This window comes from Larimichthys crocea, chromosome I, assembly GCF_000972845.2.
Source record: "Larimichthys crocea isolate SSNF chromosome I, L_crocea_2.0, whole genome shotgun sequence".
Lineage (NCBI taxonomy): Eukaryota > Metazoa > Chordata > Actinopteri > Sciaenidae > Larimichthys > Larimichthys crocea.
In genome coordinates, this window is record NC_040011.1 from 41,319,662 (window position 1) to 41,343,633 (window position 23,972).

Here is a 23,972-nt window from a genome sequence, read left to right on the forward strand (position 1 = left end):
TCAGTGTCTCGAGTTTGTTTCTTTGAGAGAAACTTCGAGTTTTCGAAGTTTGAACTTCTACATTAACACCATAAAAGTTGATTATAGTGTAAACTTTATAAGTATGCATCTACTTTACAACCAAAGTCAACTTCAGTAATAACATTGAGTGTCCAGCCTTAAACTCTAGTGTTCATTTTGTAAGTAAAAGTTATACTGTGGCCTGTAATTTTGCCCTTAACCTAGTTCTGGACTCTCCATTATTAACCATACGAGAGCTTTTCTGTGTTCATCATAGGGAGATGTAAAATCTGACCTATTGTGCACACGTTGCATTGATTTCAACAGATGTAAGACATAAAGCAGGATTCAGACTGTCGTCATGACCCCTGACTAAATGAAACATGCCTGTAATGTAATTTCCCCGTAGACAAATCCAACATTTCCTTTGAGACCGCTACTGCGGGATACAGATTGTTAACGCGGGCAGCTCGTCCCTGCTTATTTTCTTTGTCTAATTGAAAGGTGGTAAAAACTTTGTGGATTCTCCAAACCCCGCTGTAGGTTGGTACTTGTTAGCTGTGGACTGAAACAGATGATTCATCCCACAGGTCTGCAGCTGCACATCAACAGGAAGGTCAGGTCAACAGAAGGTCAGTTGCGGTTGTGACACTGTCTGACTTGGCGACATTTGTTCCTTCCTTATTCATCTTTACAGAATGTATCACCCTTCTTGTAACAGATATGATACTCAACTGCCTTGAGGCCTCTACTGAAGCCTGTAACCTTTAGGCTCCTGTCCTATAGCCATACATGTTTGCCTACAGAGGCCTGTACCCACCGAAGGAGCAGCCAGCCACCACTGCATCTTTATTCCCCTTCAGGCTTCACACAGTCACATTTAACTCTAAATGAACTCAAGCGTGAGTGCCGTGACCCACATCCACCCCAACCCTCAAACAAAATATCACAGATTTATTTAGCAACATCACGTAAAGAGAGCTCCATATTTAGTTCATGCATACAGAGCTGCATAAAGCCTTGCAGCAGCGGGCATGAGACAATGCATGTAGTCTTACTAAGCAAACAAAGTATGAATAGACTACTTTTCCCAGAGCTTTATGCATGTGTGTGTGTGCACGTGCATTTGCCTCCAGCATAAACACTGAGTAGATGTGCATGCATGCTTTCTTTATTCATTCAAGCCCAAACTTTATTTAATGTAATAAAATATGCAGTTTTTCTCGTTTATATGCTGCAAATGTTTTTGCAATGCCCTCCATTAAAACAGAGCTTAAATCAGATTGGACAGGCTGCAGCAGGCCTTCCTTCTTAAACGCTAAGAGCAGAGTGTTCGCTCAGCTTTAAATCACTGCCTGTGTTTCCATCTAAACGTGACTCTGCGTTGTGCTTCCTCCGCTGTTTTGTGCAGCAGTTGCAGCCCCTCTGACCTGCATTGTCATGGCCGAGTACCGGGCTCCATTTTGTCGATATTTTGTTGTGTGCAAAGCGTTACTGCGCCGTGCCACCACTAGATGGCAGCGTTGTCTTATTTTTTTTATTTCTGCAAACACACACACACACACACACACACACACACACACACACACACACACAGAGGACTTTTCTGCTTATAGCAGCCTGGGGGGCTCTGATTAATCCTACAATTTATAACTCTTGTATTGAAAGCGTTATTATGTCATACTGGGGTATATTTCTAGGAATTGATTTGATCACGAAAAAGCACTTCAAACAGATCACTGTGGATCCCTACAGGCTTTTCTCTTTCATTCACGTCTCCAATCATACTTTCCTAAAATCCTCTGTCAGCATCATCTCTTTGATGCTTTTTCTATTTAACCCGTGTTCCACCTCCGCCAGACGAATCAGACTAAAGAAAATACATTAAGGCTTATCGATCAGACATAAAGTTTCTGATCTCAGCCTCTCTCTCTTTTCTGCACCACCTTCTTTAATCTTCCGCCTTGTGATATTCATCAGCTCCTACACCTTCATTGATTCGTCCATTCATCCTGTCTCCTGTGATCAGGCCTCTGACTCGTTAACAAATGCACACACACACACGTACACACACTGTTCAGGCATTCTGACATCAAAGAGCTAATTACTCCAATATCATTTTCTCCTTCATCTGTGCATGCTTGCTGCCTGCCCTGCCTGATCTGAATGCTTGTCTGCCCGCTTAACTGTCTGTCTGACCATCTGCCAGTCTGCCTGCACTTCATTCATCCTCTTCTGTCTCTCTTAACTGTCTAGAAATCACAAGGGAGCACATCAACCCCCCCTCCCGTCCTCAGCCTGTCCTCTTTAACTCCCTGATGGGTTATGATATGTTGACTAAAATAGCCCCATTTCCCTTTTTTTTTTTTACATGTGCATATCCTATTCTGTCATCCCACGCATTTCCAGCCGCACGTCTCCTCCCCACACTCATCCTTCCACAGCCACTGTCCACATCACTCTTGCACACAGGGTTGGATATGTGTGTTAATATGTGTGTGTGGTGTGTATAGTACAAAGAAGGTGTGTGTGTGTGTGTGTGCGTAAAGGATCAGGATGACCTTTTAAGAGTAAGTGATTTAAATGATGTCCTGTCGTCACCAGGGATACCAGTGTGTGAATGTGGATGAGCATTTGTTGTGGAAAGAACGTCACGCTTTTGCACATGTTTACACACACACACACACACACACACACACACACACACACACTGTATGATAGAAAGAGGCACACGTACATGTTGCCAACAAGTACACATTGACATTTTGTGTGAAAAAAGCCAGAGTCAAATATTCTCCCTCCAGACTGGACCTTAGTGATGCTTGAAATGAACAGATGTTTAGTGGCAAGGTTCTCTAATATGTTACTCTGAGAGGATGTTGCTGTCTGGCTGTCTTAAACTGTTTGTGTACTGTGACTATCTTGTTTATCTGCGGGGCTGGCTGCACTCCACGGGGGTGTACAAATGCACAGGAGCGAGTGAATGGGAAGAGGCAGGGTGAGAGAGAGGGGGGGGGAGGGAGGAAGAGGAGAAAGTACCGGGAGGGGAGGAAAAAAGAAGAGAAGTGAGGAGGGGGGGAAGAGAGGAAAAGAGCTGGATGCAGATGGGGATCTATTCTCTCTGCACACGCAGACAAGATGGAAATGAGTGGGCGTCTGTGACGTCAATCAGTGTAGACATACACACACACACACACACACACACACACAGTGAGAGTGAGAGACACTCCCCTCCTTCTTCCATCCAGTCCCATGCTAATACATGCTTCACTGCAAACAGCAGCAGCACCACGGATCACAGGCATAAACATCAGCACACACAAACAGTCCACCTCCCTACTCCTCCCCCCCACCCACCCACCGCGACCGAAAAACAAACACACAGACACGCAGATCTGACTCTCAGCTCTCACCTGCTGATGATGTCAAGCTTTCATTATCTCTTATTCATACAATAAAAGAAAAAAAAGACAAACAATTATGTTCCACAGGCAGGATTAGTAATCAGAGAATAAAAAAAACACTGTAGCATCAGTCATAAGGTTAAAGGCATAAGAGTCAGATGAATCACTTTAGTAGTACACGGATCATTGTACTACTAAAGTACCGAAAACACATAATTACAAGTAAAAGTATAATAAAAAACGACAATCTAAACAAACTTTAAGTATGAAAAAGAAAAATGCTAGTTTATTACTATTATATATGATGTTATTAGACACTGGTATAACTATATACACTGATATAACACTGTAAATCTTATTTTATTGTCATAGTTGTTATAGATGATGACACAGAGCTACTTTCTGATTCTGAGGTGATTCATGTGAGAAAGAAAAATAAATCACAGATCTTTTAAACATCTTTTTTTATCTTAAAAGTGACTAATCACTGATAACAAATACATTAGACAAAACAGATTTCATTATGCAACTGGATAACATTTTTTAAAGTCAACACCTTCAGTTTTAACACAGGCTTTCTGTCAAAAAATGAAAGACTCAAGCTCAAGCTAATAGACTGCAGAAGATTAATGTGCATACTCAGTGGAATTAATTTAATTTACAATAATTAACTAACCTGGCACTTTGTTTATGAATATTCATTGAAATAATAATGATATTGATAACTTATCACACAGTGGCACTATGTAATGGAAAATAATAAAAAACAATAATAGAACTCAATCTGTCTTCCCGTCTGCCTGATTGATTATCTGTTATGTAAGCGTGTGTCTTTGTCACATGGCTAATATAATGATCCATTATGCTGCATTTGTTTTTGCATAATTAATAAAGTAAGGTCTCGGTGATCCACAGGTTCCTGAATAGAGAGAAGCAGACAGCAAACAGGATCGTCTCCCACTATATTCTGCATTGCTGCACAATTTGGATTGATGTAAAAAGGAGTTATAATGGTACAGTCTGTGCCAAAAATGAACACAGAGGGGTTGAAATTGCCCCAGAGTAAAATGATGGACAGGTTCAATTCCTCAAGGTTTTCTGATTCACGCTCCATGTATGGTATGTATTGGGCAGGTTCACCTTTAAGAAATCATTCATCCATGTCACAGAGTCGTGACGACACAGACTTCTATCTAGAGAAATGAAAAACTATTTTTGAAACACTCCTTCACTGCCTTCCCATTTTTTTTTTGCTGTTAAGGATGAATTAGCAGATAAAGTAAGAGCGCCTCAATTTCAGTGTGGGGGTGACGTGTGTGTGTGTGCTTGTATATATTTCTAATGAGTGTGTGTGAAGGAGGGGGGGGACTGGAGGTATGTGTGTTTGGCATTAGAACTAAAGATGCAGCAGCCACTCGCCTTGCCAATTGCTCTATTTCTTTGAGTTAAATGGTTTTCTTGGCTGTTTTTACATCAAGGTTTTTATCCTCTTGTACCCTCAGCTGGAAGAGGACTGAGTCATAGCAGTCAAGGAAGCAGGTGGGTGGGAGGCACACAGTGAAAAAGGGAGGGAGGGGGGGGGAGGAGGGCGATAAAGGACGTGGGTGGTACGGGTTAAGGGGGGGTGAGGGGGAGGTTGTAGTGAATGAAAATTTATGAATGGTGAATACTATGGATCTGTTTTCTTACCTGTTGTTCAGAAGTCTGTCTGCAAACCCTCACAAATGATTATGGGTGCTGTTAGTGAGTGAGTTAAGTGTTTTTTTTAATAGCAGGTTCGGTGGTGACTGTCATGGCATTCAGAAGAAACACAGCTCCCACATGAGACTTTAAAGGGACTGGTAGTGTCTGACAGAAGCTTACAGAGGAATTCATTTGGACGAATCAAATAAACTGGCTGTCAGCCATGATTATATCAATTAACAGCAACATGTTTCATGCCTTAAGTCTCAAACTGATGCATTTATTTTCATCTATACTGCAGAGGCTGTATATGCCCACAAACTAATCTATTTTAACTGGAAGAAATATGAACAAAAAGCCTTTTACTTGCTTGTTCAAGCTGCCAAACCTGTATGAGACATTATAAAATGACACTGAGGAGATAGTCAAATCAAATGTATCACCACAGAAAGACAGATATGTGGGTGATATTCTCTTTTTGGTCTCTGTGAATTTGAAGCTGTTTGTTCAGGGCGGATGGGTGGGCAGGCCATTAGGAAAATTGATGTGCGTGTATGCGCGTCCACGCTCTTGCATATGTGTGTGTGTGTATATGCCCCTGCTCTAACATCACTGCTGTCGTCACTGCAGCCACCTCACAGTGACTCCCCTGTGACTGAAGGCCTGACAACCTCCCACGCTCTGCCCCCCCAACAACTCCCCTGCTCCTCTTCTCCTTGCTTTATCTATAACTCTCACTCTCCATCTCCCCCTCATCTCTATTTTATCATCCATCTCTCTGTCCACTACCTTTCTGTTTCATTTCACCCACCTTCTTTTTTTCCCTTTTTCTTTGTTTTCATCTCTCGCCCCCTCATTGGTGTGTGGGTCTTCCCTGTCTTTCGTCATGCTCTCTGCGCCCACTGTGCTGTCTGTCTCTGTCTCTATGGAAACCCAGAGTGGACAAGAGTGCCTCAGAGGTCTGCAAGACGCTGATACAGACCCCATTAGATCACATGCTCCTCACTTTCTCTCCCCGAGAGCTGCATGCTTTCAACCCGGAGAACAAGCTTATACTATGTGTAAATAGATGGTGTGACAGTGTCACTATATGTCATCACACGCCCCACCTCCCTCTGTGCCCACGACTTATCAGTGGTGTAAAGTGGGAGGAAAGGACGGAGGCAATGAGGGAGTAAGGAGGGAGTCCTATTGTTTCATTATACTGTAGGTCTCTTCAATTACTAGCTGGAGAAGGTGACCACCTGATGCCGCCTCTGCACATATATCCCCATCAGAACAGACACACACTCCTCTCTGGCCCCCTCCTCTCCTGTCTCCCCTTTCAGTCTCACACCTCACAAACCATATTCTCCTCACATTTACACATTGTTGAGCCTGGTTAGTTGCGTAGAGAGTGCGTCATTCGGGTCCAAACGCATCTAAAAAGGACAGGTGATTTGTGATAAGAGGCCTCACACAGATAGAATTTCACAGCTTTGGGTCGCTCTCCCGGGCACCATCGTGATTTGACAGTCACGCTTAAGTGGATCATTGCAGAGCGCAATCATGGGGAGGATACGTAAGCTGCACAACACGTCGTTCAGGGGAAAAGTGGAAGGCGGGTGAATGAAAATGGAGCAAAAAAAAGAAAGTTTGCTGCTGAAAGAATTCAGTTTCTCTGACATCGGAAAGTTTGTTGAGTTTCCCCTTTATTTTTTTATCAAAATGTACATGAATAAACTACAACAAAGGACTACATTAAAGAAGACATCAAAACGGGCAGCAATAACAGGGGTCAACAACTGAACACACACCCAACCCAGCCCCAGGCCCACCCCGTTTAACACCCCCAGTGCAGTGAGATAAAGACATGCCAATGATGTCTCACATTTAGGCACTTGATTTTCCCTACCGAACCATCTTTGGTCATAGTTGCTGTTGCACAGCTTTGAACTTAGATTCAAAACAGGTTTGAGGTGGATTCCAACTTGTTTCATGTTGATTCTGACTGCGGGAATTAGAGGAATCATGCTCAGAAGAATCACACAAAGTTTACATGTAATTCCTTTCGGTTTCGACAGATTTGCCATGTTTAGAGATGACCCAAAGATGGTTATAACCTGACCACCTCCATAGAGTAAACTTTAACATTAAATAAATCAACACTAGATGGTACAGTACTTCACATGATTACAGAAAAGACTCCACGAGGGAAAGGAATCAAGCACTACATCTTAACACAATTTACCTGAAAACAATGCAGTGTATCCGCACACGATATACTGTAATCAATACACTGTACAGTCTATTGCAAAGGCATTATTGTTGGCATTTTCTGTAGGAACTAACCAGTCTGTGTACCACTGAGTATTATCTTGGAAAGTCTTGCAAAAATAGATCAATTTTTATTAAATTAAAAGCCTTTGACTTCAAGATGTAATATATATTTAGCTACTCATGCATGTCTAACTTTGTGTGCATACAGGATACGTATGTTTGTTTGCGTGTATGTATCTGTGTGTATGTGTTGTGCATGCATGTGTGTGTTCTAATCAAAGTACTGTACACACTGGTAGACTTGTCCCTCTGTATATATATATATATTTTTTTTCAGAATACACCCCTTTAGTAAAGGATTAACAAAGTTACATTAAACTGTTTAAGAAGCATAGTAGTCACACAGTATTTGGCAGTGAGAGAACAGTCCTAATTTATCCATGCACAATATCAACCACAGGCAAGGTCCACATTCTGAACAAACCCATTTAAGAACAACACAGTAAGAACATGAAAAGAGTGTACAAGAATTCAAGAACCTGGAAGTGTGTTTTGTGTATGTGAGTGAGTGAGTGAGTTAGTGAGAGTGTGTGTGTACATGTTTGTGTGTGTGTCTGCGCATGTCTGTGAATGTCAACAGCACGGTTGGTTTCCTAGGGAGACCAAAGGGCTATGACTCATGCAGTGCATACAGCATTTTCTGGAATTTTAACAATATCTGAAGAATTATTATTTTCCCACAAAGCCCAGATAATTATATATAATCATGTTAGAACCTTACTGAGTATTCTGGGAGTTTACTGTAAAAACCCACTCAATCCCGCCCCCATAGGTCTATTATAGACCAAACAGTTTATCCCTGGATTATATTTCCATTCTCCGGCTCTTTCTTCAGGACGAGCACCCTTGCTCAACTGTGTGTTTTGTGTAATTGTGTGTGTGTGTGTGTGTGTGTGTGTGTTTGTGTATTTTATACTAGTCCAGTCTGTGAGTGCAGGTGTAAGGGGTACGGTTGGTAAAGCAGAGTTGATCCCCCTTGGGGTATGTAGTAGCTGCAGTAGCTGGGTTCTGCTAAATAGGGGGCACTGTGCTCGGCAAGGTATGGGGCAGGCTGGTAGAAGCACGTCACGTGGTCTGTGTTGGGGATAATGTTCTGCTCTCCTAGAACCTTCAGTGCCAGCACTGTGATCATGTTCAGTGTCAGACGCCTCTCATGTCCCATCAGACACACTGTGCTGTCATCTACCACACGACGCAGCGTCATCAGGTACTGGTACTTGCTTCTCTCCTCGCCGATAAAGTGGTTCTTCAAGTAGGATAGGATCTTCCTCTGCTGCTCCTGCACGTCGGGGAAATCGATGAAAAAGCGCGAGCACATGTAGCGCTCCAGTGTCTTTATCTGAGTCTCGCTGGCCGGTCGGTAGTCCCTGACCAACAGGTTGCTGTATTTCAACAAGCCACCACCTCGAATCTCCTCGGGGTTCCTGGTCGCTATTAGGCGGTAGCGTAGATGGTCCATGGCTGCCTCAAAGTCACCATACATGCTCTCTGCCAAGACCTCGACAGCAGGGACCGAGCCAGATGCCTGAGGACCGTTGCTCTGTTCAGGCATGTCTACGGGTACCTTAGGGAGCTCTCCTTTGTTCTCAGGCACAGAGCTGGATGCCTCATCTGCCTTTGGAGGGCCAGATTCCCCTGGGCCTCCACACTGAGACGGAGGCAGCACATGTGAGGTGGAGCTTGGGATTGTGATTGGAAAAGAAACAGGCTCTGCAACCCGAGGCAATGATGAGATATTATCTTGTTCTTTTTTATCCTCCAACTGTAGGAGAGGAATTCCTGTCTGAGGGGAGGACTCTTTAATCTCTTCCTCGCTGTCTGTGTTTAGTATCAAAGGCTCCATGTCTGAAGATACCTGAGGTACAAGGTCCTCTGACTCCATCGGTGGAGTGAGGCAGAGGAGGGGAGGGCTGAGGCAGGGGGAAGGGGGGCTTAGACAGAGTGGAGGAGGGCTGAGGCTAAGCATAGGAGGGGTAAGGTAAGGAGGTGTACTGAGGCAGGATGAGGTAGGACTAAAACTCAGGGGTGGAGAGCTAAAGCTTGTAGCAGGGCTGACGGTGCTCAGCATCGGAGATGAGAGGCAGTGAGACGGAGGGGTCAGACATGGGGGAGGACTGAGGCTGGGTGGTGAGGGAGTGAAGCAGGGAGGGGAAAGACTGAGTATGGGAGGGGTGAGACAGGAAACATTAGTTTCGACACACTGGGACGAGAAGGGTGAACTAAGTGTGGTCTCTTGTGGGCTGCAGTTTGGCTGATTCAAGTCTGTCTTTTTGGTCCGTAAATCTCTGTTTTCATCTTCATCGCTGAGCTCCACTTGTGAGGTATGTACAGGTTCTTGGGTGTTTGAGCTGGACGTATCAGTGTGTGAAGCTAACATGTCCACTGAGTCGAGAGGCTCTGATTGTGGGGGACTGGGTGTGGGGACAGTTTCTTCAGTGGAGGACTGGCTTTGCTCATCAGAAGCCACATGTGTAGATGGAGTCTCTTCTAGACTTTGAATATCTGTCTCACCTAAACTCTCTGTGATAAGCTGAGGCGATGATGGCTCTGGTAAATCAGACATAGGGTCCACAACAGAGGTGGAGATTATATCAGGGGCTGGATCAGGAGCTGAGGTAAGGTCTAGATTTGAAACTAGGTTACTGGAAGGGTTGGGTTCAGGCCCTGGGTTTGTTTCAGTAGAGATACTGGTTGTTGGGACAGTTGTAGGGTCTGAACTAGGAGCTGTTGACTTTGGGTCAAAGGCTAACTCAGGTTCAGGGCTAGGGCTGGGGTTTGGATCTAGACAGGGCACTATAACAGATTCGTTTTCAGAGACTGGACTGGGGGAAGGATTGGGGGCAACCTTCCTACACATCCTCCGAGGAGGCTTGGGAGAGGAATGTTTGAGCACCACCATGTGAGATAGTCTCTCTGAGGCCTTACAAGAGGGAGAAGAGGAGGTCTTTTTGTCGGCAACAAGGCTGGGTGGTGCAGGTAAAATATCCTGAGTATCTGGAGGGCTGACGGCATCAAGTGTATTAGGTGTTTTTTCTGAGCAATCTGTCTGTAGTGTGCTGTGAATCTCTGGTGTATCCTGTGGGCCAGTAGACTTTGTGTTCTGAAGTGTAAAAGATATGAAAGAGGTGGAGCAGGTATAATCAATACCCTGTGTGTCTTTTATGTTTTTTGCTTCTGATGCTAAAATATCTTCTGCCACTTCACTTATTTCAGTATCATTTTCCTGATCTGCTTGCTCTCCTGTCTCAATCTCTTCTTTTCTTTCATCTGATAACTGCGTCTGTATCTCTACATGTGAAGATGTGCTGGAGTCTGGAGCAGAGACATGCTGTGTTTCATCTTTCTCATTGCCTCTCTGATCCTCACTGAAACACTTACAGACATCTGTACTGTGCTCTTCTTCCACCGGGTTTAGAGACTCCGTCTGGGTTTTGTTTGAGGTTTGAGGTGGCTTGGATTCTCCCATCTGCTCCGTGATTTCTTTCTGTTCATCAGGGGGTTTTGTGTGGTCAGATTGTTCTTTTTCGGCAGAAAGGTCTTTCTGATTTGTATGTGCTGGTTGTTGGCCGTCAGTGGGCTGGGTTTGCTCTGACTGTTCTACCTCCGTTAAGCATTTGGTTTTGTCTGAGGGCTCTGGTTCGTGTCTGAGTTCAAGATGAGTTGGTGGTTTTGTTTCCTCAGAGGTTTGTTTCTTTTCTGACAAAATGTTTAGGGATGTCTGGTCAGAGAAGTCTTCCTCATTGAAGTTGTCTCTTTGTTCTGACACGTCTTTCAACTCTACAGGTGTTTTCTCTTTGTCGTCTTTTTCAACTTTGGAGTGCTTTGTCTGGTCTGAATGTTCAGTTTGCTGTGAGAGCTCTGTCTGGGAGTCTTTTTCATGCACCTCATCTCTCTGTTGTGTCTCACTGATCTGTGCCTCCTCTTTGCTGGATAAGTCCTTGGTGGTAGAGTTCTCAGTTTCTGGAGCAGTGGCCTGTTTGGGCAGAGAGTTAGGGTCTTTATTCTGATTCTCTGCAGACTGGTCCTTAAGATCAACGGTGTTATTTTTGTGCTGTGATTCTTGCTGCATGTAGGACTCCAGGAGACGATCCAGAATGATCTGAAAGGAGTCAACGCTGAACTCAAACTGCCGCCTCAGGACGCTCACAAATTTGAGCTCCAGGTTTTTGCCACTGTTGTTTGAGAGTGAGATGAGGCTCCAGCGGTCATGCTCATTGAAAACCTTCACCATTTTCTGGACATAGGCCTCCTTCATTGTAGCACTGCTGATCCGCTCCCTGTTGACCCCAGCAGGTAGGCAGTCCAGCAAGCAGCCCAGCACGGACTCCTTGATCACCTGGGAGGAGAAGAGGTCAACAACATGACAACTACAACTAATGACTGCAATTTTGTTCATATTCTCTGGTGGTTTAGTTTACTATATAATGCAATTAAAAATACTGAAACCAGTACCTTAATTCAGACTTATTATAATTATGGGTATAATTACAATAACACAATTATCATTCTAGCATTTAAAAAATAAACCCTAGAGACCATAGCGATTCAGTGTCGCACTGAAGGATAATACAGCAGAATTATAGCTTTTAATTCTCAACTCTTATTACATTAACCTTCTTCCTTTTCCTAACCAAGCAGTACAGTAACCATACCTGGAACTCCTCCTGACTGGGCAACTCCACTCCAAAGATGATGTCCAGGTCCTTGTAGCTTGTCCCGTTGTCTCGGACGAGGACGTGGCTAGCCGTGGAGCCGTTCAGACGAACATCTCTCACTGCGATTCCTTGCTTCTGCAGCCTGGCCCGCACGGCTATGATGATGTCTCGAGGACGCAGCTCCAGTGTGGGAAAGTTCCCACGGCCGTGGATTGGAACGACCTCTGACAAAACCTGATGGAGGACTTCTACCTGCTCTGCATTCAGGCTGTGGAACCGTTGACTGGATTTGGTTTTAGACATGCTGCTGCTGCCCTGAAAGAGAGGGATGGAGGATGACAATGAGAGTTTATTACAACTCCCTAACAAATGTGCTGTGTTTAACTCTCTCACTTTCTGTCTCTCTCACTCTCTCTCTCTGTCACACGCACACATACTTAGCACTCACACTCATATGCACACTCACTGCCAGTCTGCTGTCTGCAAGTCACAGCTTGGCTGACAGCTTTTCCACAATGCTAATGTAACTGCTGTGTTGACAAGCTGACACATGGAGCGATCCACATAGATATGCTTTGCATAAATATCCTTCCACTGCTCAACCAGATCACAACAAATTAAAAAGGACGTGTTTGACTGGAATCACACATAATATTTACCAGCCATGACTACTATCATAGCAATTAGTCTTTTTATTTACACTCCACCTCAGTCAGACACAATATCTGGTTCAGTTCTTTTAAAAACACTGCACAAAATAATAATAAAATATACATATACTCAATAGTAATAGCAGTAATTATAATTATAATAATGACATGCAAAGGCAGAGTAAATCTTTGTTTGATTGTTTTCACCAGAGGAGCAAGGGTTAAGCTGAATGAGTCATCACCAGCAGACTGCATTAATCACAGCAACGTCACTAATTAAAGACATGCATCTGTTTTTGTGTCCGTGTGTGCAGCACATGATGTGTATACATTACAAACAATGACATTGTGTGTGTGCACGCATGCAGGCTTTTATGTAGCACCTTTGCAAATTGGAACACAAATTGGAACAAAGTGGGATTTAATAGGAGCCAATTTTTTTTTTTTCCTGTTTGACTTTCACATGTGTAATCCTCCTGGTTGTTAGGCACGTCGCCCCTGCCTCCAGATGCCCATCAATCAATCTGTACAAACTAGACATATTTTTCAATAAACCAAACAAATATTTGCCTAACCGAGTCAGCCAGAAGAGTCTCTGTTATGTGACTGAGTATGTGATTGTGGGTGCACATAAGTGTTTCAGGGAGTGCTTGGGTTTGAGTGTGGTTTATAGCAGCCCATTAAGATCTATTGTTTGGTTTCATCAATAGATGTCACTCAGTATTACAGCTGAATGCAACTGATTGCTATGATTTGTCAATACTAGCAGGGTAAACATGGGGATACTAATGAGCAGTAATGGGATGCTTTCTGGTGGCAGTTTGTCAGACATCAGAGGTCTATAGTCTGCCACAACCACAAACAATCTATTACAGGGAGTTTTTATTGTAAATCTAATTCATGTTGCACACTTTTCAGCAAACACTTGCTTCTTAGCATCTGTAAAGCTACAAAAACACTTCAGCTCATTCAAAAAGAAATAGATTATGCCTACCAGAGGACAAATAAGTTGAGTCAGAATCTGTCCGAGCCTCAAGTTGCAAAAATAAAATCACAATCATACATCCAAAAGGTGATAAATACAGATCCAGATGGTGACACTGATCATATATAGAATCAAACAATGTGTTGAGGTAGCAGAGAGGCAATGCAGGACTGTTTTCCCAGCTAGCCCCTGTTATCTCCCCCTCCCCTTTCGCACTCTTCTGCAAACTTGCAGCCTGAGTGACTCATCCAGGCGTATCGGCTCAGCTCACATTATAATCTATGGCCATTGAAAACGCAGCAAAACAGAGGGTCTCATATACACTGGAGTAAAACACGCACACAATAATGCTTTGTAAACTTAGGCTGCTTTATAAAGTAGTATACAAGGGAAAAGAACAAGTATGTCTTGTGGATATAAAACTCAGTTTAGCCCTATATGTCCCAGACTTATTATAATTTTTTCTATTTAATTAGCTTCAGCACTTAAGATCCCATAAACAATGGTTAAACAACTCAGTATTTCTTGTATTACCCTGCAAAATATATCTCACAGCTAAACTTGCCCTAACAATACTTTTTAAATAGCAACTAACTAGAGGTTATAGTTTACCTTTTGTACTATTTCACAGTCTATTAGTACCTAAAAATGTACTGGAACCGATCCAAATCCCTGCTGAATTACTCTCTGCCCTGCTGATCTTCAGTCCAATCACCTAATCACGCACTTACTTACTTCTCGGCTACAAGGTGAGGGCAATTAACCGCAATTAAGTGCCTGGCAGGATAAGAGGCACATGTAGAGTGCCTGGATTTAAAAAAAGGCACATTGTATATAGGTGTGAGGGAAAAAAAAGTAAATTATCAAACTTCACAAAGCTGAAGGTTCTTACCTGTTGCTGTGACATTTGAGGGAGCGACTGGCTCCTGGCTTGTCGGTTGAATCAAACCTCGAGTATCCACCGAGTTTCAGGTCCGGAGTGTCTGCGTGTCTTATATGTGTTTTTCTTTCGCTTTTCAGGTCCCTACCGGCTCCCGTTAGGCTGGTCTGTCCCTTATAAGGCATACGAGGCTCGAGTCTGTGCGCGAGTTCATCCGGGCGCTGTCCAGGAGCTCGCGTGGTGCTGAAATGAAGACTGAAACGAGTCCTCGCGCTCTTGTTTTCTCCTCCGGCCGCCCGGAGCGTAACGCAGTTTCCATAGCGACCTGCCGTCATTCAGTTATGACTAGGGAGTGTGTGTGTGTGTGTGTGTATGCTTTGTGTGTGTGTGTACGGTCACAATGATATTAGAGCTGTGTGTTGTTGTGGTGGTTGGTGGGGGTGTAACAGGTGTATTATAATAAATACGTGCCACCATGTGTGTCCGTCTTAAAAATAAGTTTACGAGCTAAATTCAGAGCCAGGAGGCAGCTGGGTGAGGAGGCACTCTGTGATGTGTTTAGTCGTATAAACTTGATTAAATATCAGATGTTACCATGGCTGCACTAAAGTTAAGGCCAGAAGTGCGTTTGGGTTAAGTGGCTATCTTAGATTTTTGGGGGCAATATATATATATATATACACACATTTTTTTTAAACTTCATCATTAGCTATATCCAGTGCTGTGTCCATACAGACTATCAGTAGATACAGTATGAGTCATCCATGCTGCTCCCTCCCCCTGACCCAACCGTTAATCTCCCCCCAGCCCCAGCCCCCTTTCGGCTGGCCGGTGCACGCACACACACACCGGAGTCCTTTTTTGGTTCTCTCCGGACAACCGAAGTGTTTTTGACCTTATTGTTGCATTTTTCTTTGTCGTTTTTTTATTAATACCAAGACAAAAAACAAACAAAAAAAACCCTAATGTCCCCCATCATCAGGTCACAAAGCAGAGACTACCGTTCAACGGTTAACGGTTACAGCTGTAACCGCTCAACGGTAACTGTTGAGGTCACAAACGGTAGTCAGGTCACAAACCGGCCCCAGACTACCATTCTCTCAACGGTTACAGATGTAATACGTTGATTCATCAAAAAAAATAATAAATAAATAAATAACAATAATAATGAAAAACAGCTAACGGCGGAGTGGCAAAGTAGAAAACGTCAAGTAAAAAAAAAAAAAGCACAAATGACGTCACTAGACGTGTACCACAAACCTAACAGGTACCGGGTACAGACTATTTATAGCCTCGGTGTGGAACTTGTCTGCTGCTGCTGCTGCTGCTCGCGCGCCACATATCCACTCCTCTCTCTAACGGTCGTGTGTGACGTAAGAGAGCGCGAGCACGCCATGTAAAATCGTGACCGCGTGACGACGACTACGACGACGACGGTGAGAGGCAGACACAGTCAAAGAGGGAAGAAGACAAGTCAAGATAGTTCATATATCATAGTCTTGTAGCTACGTATCGATGTGTTTAACCAGCAGGAACCCTAAATTATATCACACACGGGCCCATTTGTTTAATATTATGTTATTATTTACACATATGTTATGAATATGCTACAAAACAGCTAAAAACGGAAGGAAAGTGAGTGAAGTTAGCGGCGCTTTAACGTCACAGTGCTGCGCATGCGTGTTAGTTAAGGCAAACACCGCCTTAATTTTCATCGTTTTATAAGCGATTTACACGTTTTGTCACTTGAATAGATAATAAAAAACACTGAATAAGGATTTAGCGACAATTACGAGTAAGTCGTTTTCACTCCGAGACAAACACGAAACTGCAAACTCCGATTAACTGATTTAAAGCAAAGCCGGAAGTACTCGGACGTTAAGCCTCTCGCTTTTTTTTGTGACGAACGTGCGCTAGCTTGGATGAGAAATCAAAACAAACGTTTGTGAGTGGCTGGATGCTACTTTTGTATCTGTGTATAATAACCAGGCTGAGTCACCTGAGAGCTTAATCATGTCGTCGAACATGGAGAGTATCCTTTCAGGTGTGGTCCAACATGTAGAAACGGTAGATACAGATACAGTAGCTGGTTTAGTAGCTAGTTATGATGCGGGATAGCTTGTAACGTCATTTACTGATGAAGCAAATGAATGTTTGGGAAAGCTAGCTCGCCTAAGTAATTTGATTACTCTTTGGTAGAGCTTACACAACAATCTTGCTTATCTTATCTTGCTTACAGTGAGCTAGCTCAATGTCTTTGTGTGCTTCAATTCATATATTATTATTATTATTATTGTTATTATGAAATAAACAATGCCCTGACCAGCCATACAGAACACTTGTTCAACCTCAAGTTTGCTGCCAAGGAGCTACAGCGAAACTCCAAGAAATGTGACAAAGAGGAGAGGGCAGAAAAGGCCAAAGTGAAGCAGGTTGGCTTCTTCAATTGTGAGTTTTAAAAAGAGAAATGCTGGGCTACTTAATGTTAATACATGACCTCCTCTTACATTTGTTTCCCAGGCTATCCAGAAGGGTAACATGGAGGCAGCAAAGATCCATGCCGAGAATGCCATCCGTCAGAAGCATCAGTCCATTAACTTCTTGAGGATGAGCGCACGTGTGGATGCCGTGGCTTCGAGGGTCCAGACTGCTGTCACTATGAATAAGGTCAGGGGCTGCAGGTCAATGTTTGTACTTGCAATGCAATGTTTGTACAAGACTTGCCTTGCTTTCTGATGCTGCGTAACAGGTAAATGACAACAAGTGAAAAATACATACCTCACATTCATACTGCAGTCACACACCCACCTTTCAGGATATTGCCAGATAATTAGAGAAAATATGCAGAGGTTTGTGCTCTGTGCACATTATTTAATTATAATTTATATACCTTGTATATTGTTCTTAATAGATGGTTACTTGTTTACATATGTTCTTTTTGTTTGTTTGTATACCTGGAGTATGTAACAAAAATAATTTCCCCCTGGGATTATTAAAGTATTTCCCCACCTATAGTTGAAGTGGGGATGTTACAGTCCATGTTCAGCATCTTAGCCCCCCCATAGGTGCGCCCCAGCATCCACATTTTATCCACTATATTAAATCTCTCGCCTCCTGCCTCCTTGCTAGATAGCATAAGAATGAATCCCTGTATTCACAGGAATATATGAGGACAGTTGGTATAAAATATGAATAGGTTATACCACATATGGTAGACATGCATATTTACCAGATACTTCACTTTGCATCTAGTACGTTTTTAACACTTTTTATTTCAGTTTAAGGTTAAAAAAAATATCCTCCAGATTCATTCAGTCAAAAGTCTTCACAAAGGAGGCAGACGGAGTGAAAGTCAGCATACGAGGCTAGCAGACATGCAAACAAAAAGCCACCAATTACGTAATGTCATTAGATGTGCTTCAGACTTTAGAGTGACAGCCTCTTTAAATTGCTCTAATTCAGGATCTCTGTAGGGCAGGCATTATAGCATAGAATATAACTCAATACTGTCTATAGAAATGGAGGCACAGCGTGGGATGGTAATGCTGAAAACAACTCTCAGAGCCTCTGTATGTTGTAATAATCCTGCCTGTCTCAAAAAATATTAACACAATAGCATTAATAATGAACCCTTTTATACTAATTTAGTCAACTACTGATAGGTTGGTCACGACAAGATTAATTCTCAATCAACGTCATCCTTGAAATATTAGGGTTGCTTGTAGGATGAGAGGTAGTCAGGACAGAATCTGGTTAAAAAGGTAAAAGTGACACCTAGTGGAAGTATAAGGATACAACATTAAGCTTTGCTCTGTCAAGAGTCCCTGATCTTGTCTTGTATTACAACAAATTGGATCAATAAAAAGAAGACTACAGGCACTTCAGCACTTCATTTTATGTATTTTTTGCCCAGGTTTCCAAATCTATGTCTGGAGTGGTCAAGTCGATGGATGCTACACTGAAAAGCATGAACCTGGAGAAGGTAAAAAGCTGCACACAGACTCATGCACAAACCAAGTGAAACAAAATATGTTAATGAAGCTTTCATTTGGTTGTTTTTTGTGTCTGATCTTTCTCTACAGATCTCCGCATTAATGGACAAGTTTGAAAACCAGTTTGAAACTCTTGATGTGCAGACAGCTCAGATGGAAGACACAATGGGCAACACCACAACTCTGACAACACCTCAGGTAATAAGCGCTGTCATCTTACAACCAGGGGAGCTCCTGTGGATAATAATTATAATAATAATAATAATTCAAAACATTGCATATCTTTTGATTACTATTTTGGTGCCTAGAATGAAGTGGATTCACTCTTGCATGAGATGGCTGATGAAGCAGGGTGAGTATCTCCAAACAATTTGAAAACATTAATGAAAAAAGCTCAAGTGTTGATTAAGGATGAATAATGAATAAAAACACAGAGTATTAAAAAAAAACATACCCTACTTGTTAAAATAGACAGTTTAATCTTTAATACAAAGAAAACACTGAATAAATCACACTAAAAGCTTTATTTAAATGACTTTCATATAAAAACCTCTTTCAGCGTTTACAAGGCTTCCTTGTGAATACAAAAAGCCCATTAAGATTAATGTTTCTATTTTAAAGAAGCTATGTTTTCATGTCAGAGCGACTTTAACATCTTATTTTATTAAGAGCTTAGAAGCCGAGTAGAATTTGTGGTGAGACTGTTTCTGTGTTTTCCTTTTTTTTTTAGGTTGGATCTTAACCTGGAGCTTCCTTCGGGCCAGACTTCATCGCTTGCTGCATCTGTGGCATCAACAGAGCAGGTAACAAATCCACACTTATCATTATGCTGTCACTATTTTTGTGTTTTACATCCCAGGAACAAGAACCCAAACATTATCCTTCATTGTCTTTGGCTGTCTCATTGGTACACATGAACTAGTGTCACCTAAATGGAAATTGAAAGTATAATGTAACACACAATTGAGAGTTGGCTGTTCGGAACAGTGGCTGTGGTCAAAGTATTAAAATATCCACAGAAACATCTGAAATCTGCACGAGTGCTCTCCGTAGCTAAAATGCACAGCCTGTGGTGGAGCTGTGGAACGCCATGGAGAGTGATAGCGTGACACAGAAGTAGTGTATTTATCCTTTTCCACCTAAACAATGCCTGTTTGGAACATTGCGTTCACACGGGTCGAGCATCGGAAAGGTGGATTATGTGGCAGGAAGTGTTTGTGTCGTTCCCGGGGATGTTTTGAAGGGTTTTCCATTATGACAACTCACCAGTGGAATCCAATGTAACCAGCAGAACTCAAACTGACCACAGCCGCCGACATAACTACAAACTCTATGCCTTCACCTTTCAAGCCTACAAGGGTTTACTTTAAGTGCAATTTCTCAAGCTGCCCCGCTGACAGATGTTTTTTTTCCTGACTTGATGCTCCATCGAAATCTAGAAGGCTTTTCTATGTTTTGCATGGTCGTAGCCACTTATGCTGTCATAAAGTAAAGATGTTTTAGGGTTTTAAAACCGGCCCACTTTGAGAAGAAAACATTGTTTCACTGTTGCACAATCTTATCGTTGGCTGGACATTAACACGACTGTTTTCATCTGTTTTGTGTTGTTATCAGGACGAGCTCTCGCAGAGGTTGGCCAGGCTGCGAGACCAGGTGTCATAATGATGCAGAAAGATGACGTCAGGAGGAGTGACGAGAGCAAGAGAAGCAAGAAGAGACAGGGAGTGAAAAAATAAACAAAAAAGAAAGGTATAAGTGCCTGCAAGCTCTGTGCCCTCCTCTGTGTTCCAGGTTTGTTATTAAAGGAGAGGAAACAATATGGATATTTACATTCTGGTACTAACTGTTCTAACTTCCATGTTAATGTTTATTTTCACTCTCATATTTAACTCAAATTTAAGGTGGCACACCTTGGACATATTGAATGCTGAAAAGCGAATACCTCATTCCAATATGTAGTATGTATAAAATGCAAAAAGCAATATATTTATTTATTTATATATTTATGTATTTATTCAATGACTTGACTTCAATGATTTGTTGTTACTAGGAGCATGCTTGTCCTGTAAGCTGTTACGCATGACTGACTGATGTGCGGACCGTTTTTTTGTGCTGAGACTTATTTAACTTTTTAAATTGTAACTGTTTTATTTGAGTACGCTTTAAAGAAAGCTGGAATATTCTTGATTTTCTGCACGTAGCGGGAACCAAGCTCGTGACCAGCCATGCACTTTATATGCAAAGACGAGTCATTAAAAGAGTTTTTAGCGTGTTTTATTTGTCACATATTTTTGGTCACTTCATCGTTGTGTTTTGGGAAATGTATGCATCCCTGCATACCTCCATGTACCTCCGTTTTCCATCTTACCCCCTCCTCTTTCTCTCCTCCAACAGGGAACAGATGAGAGGTCAAAGGTGTCACCTGTAGAGGAAGCGGCCTTCTGCCGCTCGCATGCCAGCGCCTCATTACATACACACACACACACAAACACACACAGAACGCACCATATCCCAGAGGGCCAGGCAAGAGTCAGCTGGGAGCCATTACAGGTGCTGTCCAAACACACACAAGTATCTATACGTGAACACACCCGCAGCCCCGTAAGCTGATGGGAGTCTTTCAGAGTGACACGCGGCCACCTCTGACCCTTTTTGTGTCCTTCCTAATCATCATCAGCACACACTTAACTACATTCACAATCATCATCACTACCCCCAGACTGACACAAGTCTCTATTTTGCCTATTACGCACATACGTCTTCGAGCACTCAGACGTCGGAGTTGTCCAAAAGAACACTGACCCCAGTGATCCAGCAGCTGTCAGTCATTTCTGCCAGGAGTTAGATCACCTGAAATTAAAATTCCATGTCCCTCTGCTGTCAGAGCCACAAAATCTATTTGGTAAGTTTAGTTTTAAATCTATTTTAACCCTCAGTGGCCATCTCTTTAAGTATGATTAAAGCCGGGAGAGTCTTAAAGAGGCCTATTTTTCTCTCTGACTTTGTCCATCTCAGCATATGTGCAGGGATGCTTCTTCCAGATGTGCTGGAGACAGCTCCTGTATGAGCAGTGCTCTGGAGGGGAGAGAGGGATCTTATGTTTGTATATCTGTGTGTCAGGTGTTGATACCTAGTAGCTTTTCTTCTCCACTCCTCGAGGAGTGGTACTTGCTGACAGGCAGGGATCCGGTGGGCCGGTGGTCCTATCCCCGTGGCGACCTGTCTGCTTCTGGCGAGAGCTCGGGGAGAGCTGCTCAGAGCCACACACACACACACCAGCTTGATGAAAGAGCTCTAATTACATCAAGGGGGGCTGGTTAGACTATAACATGAATCACTCACAGGATATGTAACAGTCCAGACATTTAGTCATGAGCTGGGATAAAGCTCAATGTTTTATCTTGAGAGTAAAATTTAAACACTGTTATACAGGTATGCAATTATTTCATTATTTCATCATCAGTTCCAAGAGGTTTTCTGGAAACAACTGCTTCACTGAAGGCTTACAGGAAAATAGAGTATTTCAGTCAGGACATGGAAAAATGTAAAATCTTTCTCTCTGTGTGTGTGCGAGCACACAATTAAACATGCTGTATGTTATATAAAATAGAAAGATTCCAATAATTCATATTTATTTGCATTTTAGCTGACAGAAAAGGCATTTTGACTGAAATCTTTCAAGCAAAATTTAAAATTTCAAGAAAAACGTCTCTGGTTTCAGCTTGTGACATGAGATGATGTGCTGTCTTTATTTGTCATATATCAATAACTCGAGCCTGGATGTCTTCTTCTGCGTTTTGGACTTTTGGTCCATCATCTAGGGCTCTAGAAAGTTGTGATGGATTTCATTATATTTCTGCCGTTTCATAAACTAAATTCTTAATCGCACACACACACACAAACAAAAAGTGAAATTACTCAATAATGTAAATATTCATTACTTGTAGTCCTGCTTGTTTTTAAATGTAGCTGTTCTTCCCTATAATTAGTAAATGACGTAGTGCTGTCCAGAAAACCTCCTAAGAAATTATAAAGATACCTTTAGAAAATTATTACTCACCTAAAACTCAAGATATAATGTTATCAGATTTCATGATGTGAATTCAGTTCACAAAAATCTGCATACTGCCCATTTATAATATACAGATTTAAACTGAAACGTGTAAATTAAGTATCTTATAATAGTACTTACAAGAATATGTGTATCTTGTTTGTTTAATCTTTTTTATGTTGCTTTATGGTCACAATTCAACAGTTTTATTAGTGCGTCATCAGTTGCGAGTGTATAGGCAGTAACATCTATTTAAGGTGGAGAAAAGTTTCATACAATGTGGAGACACAGGCTCCTTTTTCCCCCCTCTTTTCCTCTCCCTGTCTTCTTTTTCCTTCTCGTCTCCTATTTGAAATATTCTATTACTGTGCGTAAAGGGTCAGGTCAAACACAGGAAGCCGAGCTGATTGGTTCTACTCGGATATCGATGGGCATGTGTGACCAATCGTTGCTGCCCAGGGCTTTCCCCAGTCTCCATCTGCTGTTGCTGCCGCTGTTGCTGCTGATAAGTGTGTGTCTAATCGTTCCAGCCCGAGGCTCTCCCCAGTTTCCACTCACCTCTTGACCATTGCTTCCTGTCAGATGTGTTAATGCTGCTTTTAATCAGTTTTACTGTCTCGCGCACACACAACACACACGCAGATACAGCTGGCCCTATCCATCCCTGCTCTCCAGAGCACGCTTCATTAAGATTTCACCTCACCCCATCACCCACCCGCATATCTCTTACAGTCAAACAACCCGTGAACATGGACATGTAGCCTTGTCTTTTACTTTTTTATTGAGGCTGTCTGCCGGTCTGCACACATGGATGCAGTATGGAATGTGCGCCACGCCTTATTATTACATTAGAGTTCATCGCTTTGCATAGGCAACTGTTGCCTCAGACAAAAACAAACAAAACTACGAGTTCTCGTTTACCCCATGTGCTTCAAAACTGTAAAAACACTTCATGCCTTATCTTCTTTTCCTGCTTTGGATGCTAGCAGCTTGGCCAAACAACTATCGGATGAACTCTAAGTTTAGTGATCATCTAGCACCATCAGGTCACAGTTAAATTTGTCCAATATGTTGATTAACATACATTTTATTCCCTCTTTTTTCTTGTGATAATGAGTTAATTTCATTTATCTTCTCAAGAAAACATTTATTAAGTCATTGAAGTTGCAACATTCCTGTGCTCCTCTGACATTACTACATTAAATAAAGTTTCCTGCAATGATTGAATATACTAAACTATCCTTTTGTTTCCTCAAGATCTCAAATTAATCATGGAATTATCTCAGGGAAAAACAAAAGTTTCGTTATGTTGAGATCTCAAGAAAATTATCCCATTATTTCAGCAAAGCCACA

At 42.3% G+C, this 23,972-nt stretch overlaps 2 protein-coding genes across 3 annotated transcripts; one reads left to right on the forward strand and one right to left on the reverse strand.

The window, feature by feature from the left end:
• Positions 1-7,666: 7,666 nt before the first annotated feature.
• tent5d (terminal nucleotidyltransferase 5D) lies at positions 7,667-15,250 on the reverse strand. The gene is made up of 3 exons (XM_019258477.2): positions 14,589-15,250; positions 12,059-12,376; positions 7,667-11,742 (listed from the first exon to the last, which is right to left on the reverse strand). The coding sequence occupies exons 1-3, from the start codon at positions 14,601-14,603 to the stop codon at positions 8,317-8,319; spliced, it is 3,759 nt and encodes a 1,252-aa protein (XP_019114022.2). The 5' UTR covers positions 14,604-15,250; the 3' UTR covers positions 7,667-8,316.
• Positions 15,251-16,254: 1,004 nt separating this feature from the next.
• Positions 16,255-22,077, forward strand: LOC104920599 (charged multivesicular body protein 1b-2). Of its 2 annotated transcripts, XR_003463212.1 has the most exons (9): positions 16,255-16,608; positions 16,911-17,008; positions 17,097-17,243; positions 18,490-18,558; positions 18,659-18,766; positions 18,877-18,920; positions 19,299-19,371; positions 20,183-20,317; positions 20,963-22,077. XR_003463212.1 is itself a non-coding variant. In XM_010732915.3 (8 exons), exons 1-8 carry the CDS (start codon positions 16,590-16,592, stop codon positions 20,228-20,230), a joined length of 606 nt encoding a protein of 201 aa, XP_010731217.2. In that variant the 5' UTR covers positions 16,255-16,589; the 3' UTR covers positions 20,231-20,920. The 2 variants fall into 2 exon arrangements, 1 of the variants encoding a protein (XP_010731217.2); XM_010732915.3 differs by lacking the exon at positions 20,963-22,077 and having other exon boundaries at positions 20,183-20,920.
• Positions 22,078-23,972: the final 1,895 nt, after the last annotated feature.